Raw genomic sequence first — 4,140 nt, forward strand, 5'->3', positions numbered from 1 at the left:
TTATATCTTAGACCTTATAGTTTTATTCTTTTTAATAAAGAACCTAATCCATAAACAATCCCTCATACTTTTCAATTATTATATATTTTAGAATAGGAAGATCCTTACCTTCCGGTGGACTCACCACCCTTTTCTTTGATGTATTTTATTATATATTTTGATGCTTTGTTGGAAGGCAATTTTCTCTAATGATTCCTTACATACAGAAGTGATTATGCATTTACTTTCTAATATTATTTTTGTAGTACTTAATTTTTGCGAAAGTCTTGAAAGTGAAACTCAAGTGCTTACAACTACTAATATAGTTATGTACGGAAGACTCTATGTTATATATTCAAGAAAATTGATATTGATCTTACACCAATTTGCTCCTCTTTGTAATGTAGTTGCGTGCATGCTTGAAAGTGAAACTCAAGTGCTTACAACTCCTAATATAGTTATGTACGGAAGACACTATGTTATATATTCAAGAAAATTGATATTGATCTTACACCAATTTGCTCCTCTTTGTAATGTAGTTGCGTGCATGCTTGAATTGCTTCTTTTAAGACTAATTTTCCAAATACCTTGTTTAAACTTTTATATAATAATTTTTAAATTAAAATATACATTTTTCAAATAAAAAATTATATTCAATCAACTAAACCACAACATTCTAGCAATTTTTTAATATACATTTAAAATAATCTAAATATATAATTTTTTATTTTGACGGCTCCTCAACTTTGTTTTGACGGCTGTCAAATAGATCTCAATTATGCACCGAAAAAGACGAAGGATAACTTCATCCGGAAAACAAAGAAAACACGTAAAACAAAGTAAAATATATAGAATGTCCTATAAAGCACTCAATACTTAGCGTCCGAACATCGTATACCGAATAGATTGTAAAGACATAGAGAGCCTATAAAGCACTCAAATGCTTGCGTCCGAACTTGAGAAGCACTTTTTCTTATCTCGCTTGCATTTACGGACCATGGGCTGCTGCCCTAAGCGCGCCAAACGCAAGCCCACTACCCAGCCCACAACCCCAGCCCCGCTCCCGCCAACGCCCCTGGCCCTGCCTGCGACCACGGCCCCTCCCCCGCCTGCAACCACGCCTCAACCTCTGCTTCCTCCCCCGACTGCGCCGATGCCTCCTCTCACTCCTGCATCCACGCCGCAACCTCCGCTCTCTACCCCGACTGCGCCAATGCCGCCTCCCCCTCGCCCGCCTGCACCCACACCGCCGCCTGCGCCGCCTCCCTTGCCTGCGCCCGTTAAACCTTTACAGGCATCTTCTCAACCTAAAGCTGTTCAGCCATCGACGCCTGTTGAGCCACTGCTGTCAATTCAGACACTGCCTCCTGTTCAACCACAATCACCTGCTCAGCCGCAACTCATACAGCCGCCGTCGCCTCAGGTGCCGCTACCCACAGAGGAAAACGTCATCAAGCATTTTGAAACCGTCCACAATGCGGCTGACGTTGATTATTTGATCGATCTCCTCGACAAGCTCTTGGAGTCTCTGCTAAATAGGGTTAGTCTTGGAGTTGGCTTCTACCGTAATCGTAAGAAATGTTCATTTCATTTTGCGTTTGTAGTTATGTTGTCCTGTTTGTAAATATAGTCAAAAAAAGAAAAGACGTTACAGAGAAGCATTAGTTCAGAAACTTTATCAGATTCACTGAACGGTAGAACAAGTTCATTATGGACTTCCTTTCTCCTAAGTGGATCTCTATTCCTTGAATTTGTGAATAAGCATATTCAGCTGGAGAAGGTAATTGTTGTTTGATTTCATTCTGAATTCAAGATTAGTTAACATTTTTTTGAATCATTTCAAAGGAGTCGGAATTAACGGTGGTTGCATATACAGGGTGACGAAGGAAACAGAAAAGTTGTAGCACAAATATTGCAAAGTGTGGGGAAGGTGCATTGGGTGGTTGGAGGGCTAGCTGTTGTAGCTTTCTTGCTAGACGAGATTGGTCAAATTTCAGAAAACCGGAGTGAATGCATAGAACTCTTAAAGCAAATGGTTAAGCTTGCTGGGCATATTAGAAAGTTGAATTATGATTTGCCTCAAGAGGACAAGATATTGAGTGAGGCGATTACATTGATTGTTGAAGGATCCATGATGTGCGCTTCTCAATTAAAGTCCAGAACACTTTTCCGGTAAAATGTCTACGAAGTACGATAGTTAAATATTTGAATCTAATGTCAGTTCTATTAGTGTTATCGTCATTTATGCATGGTTATCTGATTCAAGTTTTCCCCTATTGCAGGTTTTTGAAGGCTTCTGTGGACTCCAAAAGCTTGGCTACTCTACAATCGAAAATTAATCAACTGTATCAGGATCTTACATTGAGAGTAGCGATAGAAATACAACATCAGCAGTCGATTGCCTTCGCTCCTTGGCAGCCCATTTATCCAGATTATGCAAGTAAATATATATAAACTCTCTATTTCCAACCTTTTCAACTGGTTTTTGCACGCCATGTTTGCATCACCGTTTACATATTTAGTTGTTAGCGTAATATTTTTCTGTGGTCTTATTGTCAGTGGGCATAGAAGAGCAGAAGAAACAAGTAAAGAAGTTGCTGGACTTGGAAGGAGAAAACATGTCACCATTGGCCGTGGTTATTTATGGATTTGGGGCCATAGGAAAGACCACCCTCGCTACTGTTGTTATTGCAGGCTTAGATCTCAAGGACCACAACTACTCAGGAGTCGAAATCAAAGAAGACCGCTCCAAGAATGACATAATATGTATGCAGCAACAAATATTGAAAGACGGTTTCCTAGCATATACTTATGGCAGGAATGTAACATTGAGAAATAGTACAGAGGGTCGGGATCATCTCACCAGCGCTTTCCAAGCCCAAGGAAACAAGCCAGTATTTCTTTTTATTGACAACGCTCTTCGCGCAGAAGACTTGCAAGAGCTTTTCCCAAAACGCTTAGCAGGCCTTCCGAAGCGTAGCAGAATAGTGCGACGGATATGCTCCTAGACGCGGGCCTTGAACGTCGTGAACATCGTGTGGGTACTCTCCCCGACCAAGAGGGGATTAAAATTTTGCTAAAAGATGATCATCATAATACAATCAACAGCGATAACTTGAAAAAAATCCTCCAGATTTGTGACGGGATTCCGTTAGTGCTAGAAATTGTCGGTGCTCGTTTACGCAAGCAGAATTACATGGCAGACAGATGTACACAAATTTTTGAAGCTCTGGAGAAAGGAGAGGATATCAAAGGAGAAAACCTGAGCCAACGTCTGGTGACTTCTGTATATAATGATCTGGAAGCATCTACACGCGAATCGTTTCTGGATATTTGCTGCTTCTTTGCTAACTGTAGTCGCCGTGATGTGGAGTACATTTTGGGAGCTGAGGACATCACACTTCTCCATGAGGCAGCTTTGATGAAGACGTCTGACAAAGACGAGTTGATTGTCCACGACATCATCAGAGCAAAAGGGCGAAGCTTGTCTAAAAGCAATAGAATAATGGATTTGCAGTCCTGGCTGGAAGTTACACACGACGATCAAGTATGTGTTTGCATTTGCTACTGGATTAAAAAATAATGACTGCATCTCCCTTTAGTGGATTTATTGAAATGTTATGTTTGCAGAAGCTCAAGCAAATTAAAGGAGTTTGGCTCGGTAAGGAGGAATCTGAATCTGTTACTGAAGTTGATGGGAAGCAATTACATTCATTGAAAAATTCATTGAGAGTTCTGTGTTTGGAAAGCCATATAAAAGTCTTAGGATCAAGCCAAAAACCATCTAAATTTAAGGAGCTCAGATTTCTCCGACTGGGCGGCGACATTTCTGCTTTATGGCCAGCTACTTTAGAGTCGCTTGAACGATTGACTGTGTTCCATGGCCCTGTCTTCAAAGATGTTGTGACTTTGTATCAGGCAAGTCCTCCCTAATTTTCTCTCTTTCATTGATTGTTTACATATGGGACAAATTACTTACAATAGAATCACATGGATCATGCATGCAGCTACCCAAGAAGCTACGGGTCATGAGAGCCACTGCACAGACTCACTTCGGGGAACCCAAGCCCACCAAAATCACCACTAATTCTTCCTTAGAGGAATTGGATTTAAAAGACTTGAAAAGTCTACAGAAGTTACCCGAAAAGCTGGATCACTTAA

General features: G+C 40.7%; 1 protein-coding gene across 1 annotated transcript; it reads left to right on the plus strand.

The window, feature by feature from the left end:
• The first annotated feature begins 962 nt into the window (after window positions 1-962).
• LOC131027699 (uncharacterized) lies at window positions 963-3,891 on the plus strand. Its single transcript, XM_059210798.1, has 6 exons — window positions 963-1,519; window positions 1,610-1,759; window positions 1,856-2,151; window positions 2,262-2,419; window positions 2,539-3,526; window positions 3,610-3,891. Exons 1-5 carry the CDS (start codon window positions 977-979, stop codon window positions 2,985-2,987), a joined length of 1,596 nt encoding a protein of 531 aa, XP_059066781.1. The 5' UTR covers window positions 963-976; the 3' UTR covers window positions 2,988-3,526; window positions 3,610-3,891.
• Window positions 3,892-4,140: the final 249 nt, after the last annotated feature.

This window comes from Cryptomeria japonica, chromosome 8, assembly GCF_030272615.1.
Source record: "Cryptomeria japonica chromosome 8, Sugi_1.0, whole genome shotgun sequence".
NCBI lineage: Eukaryota > Viridiplantae > Streptophyta > Pinopsida > Cupressales > Cupressaceae > Cryptomeria > Cryptomeria japonica.

Excerpts from the sequence above, each read along its gene's own strand:
- LOC131027699 (XM_059210798.1), top strand. The coding sequence starts at position 977 with ATGGGCTGCTGCCCTAAGCGCGCCAAACGCAAGCCCACTACCCAGCCC. Across the intron at positions 1,520-1,609 it reads TGGAGTCTCTGCTAAATAGG|TCAAAAAAAGAAAAGACGTT; the intron begins GTTAGTCTTGGA and ends TTGTAAATATAG. Across the intron at positions 1,760-1,855 it reads AGCATATTCAGCTGGAGAAG|GGTGACGAAGGAAACAGAAA; the intron begins GTAATTGTTGTT and ends TTGCATATACAG.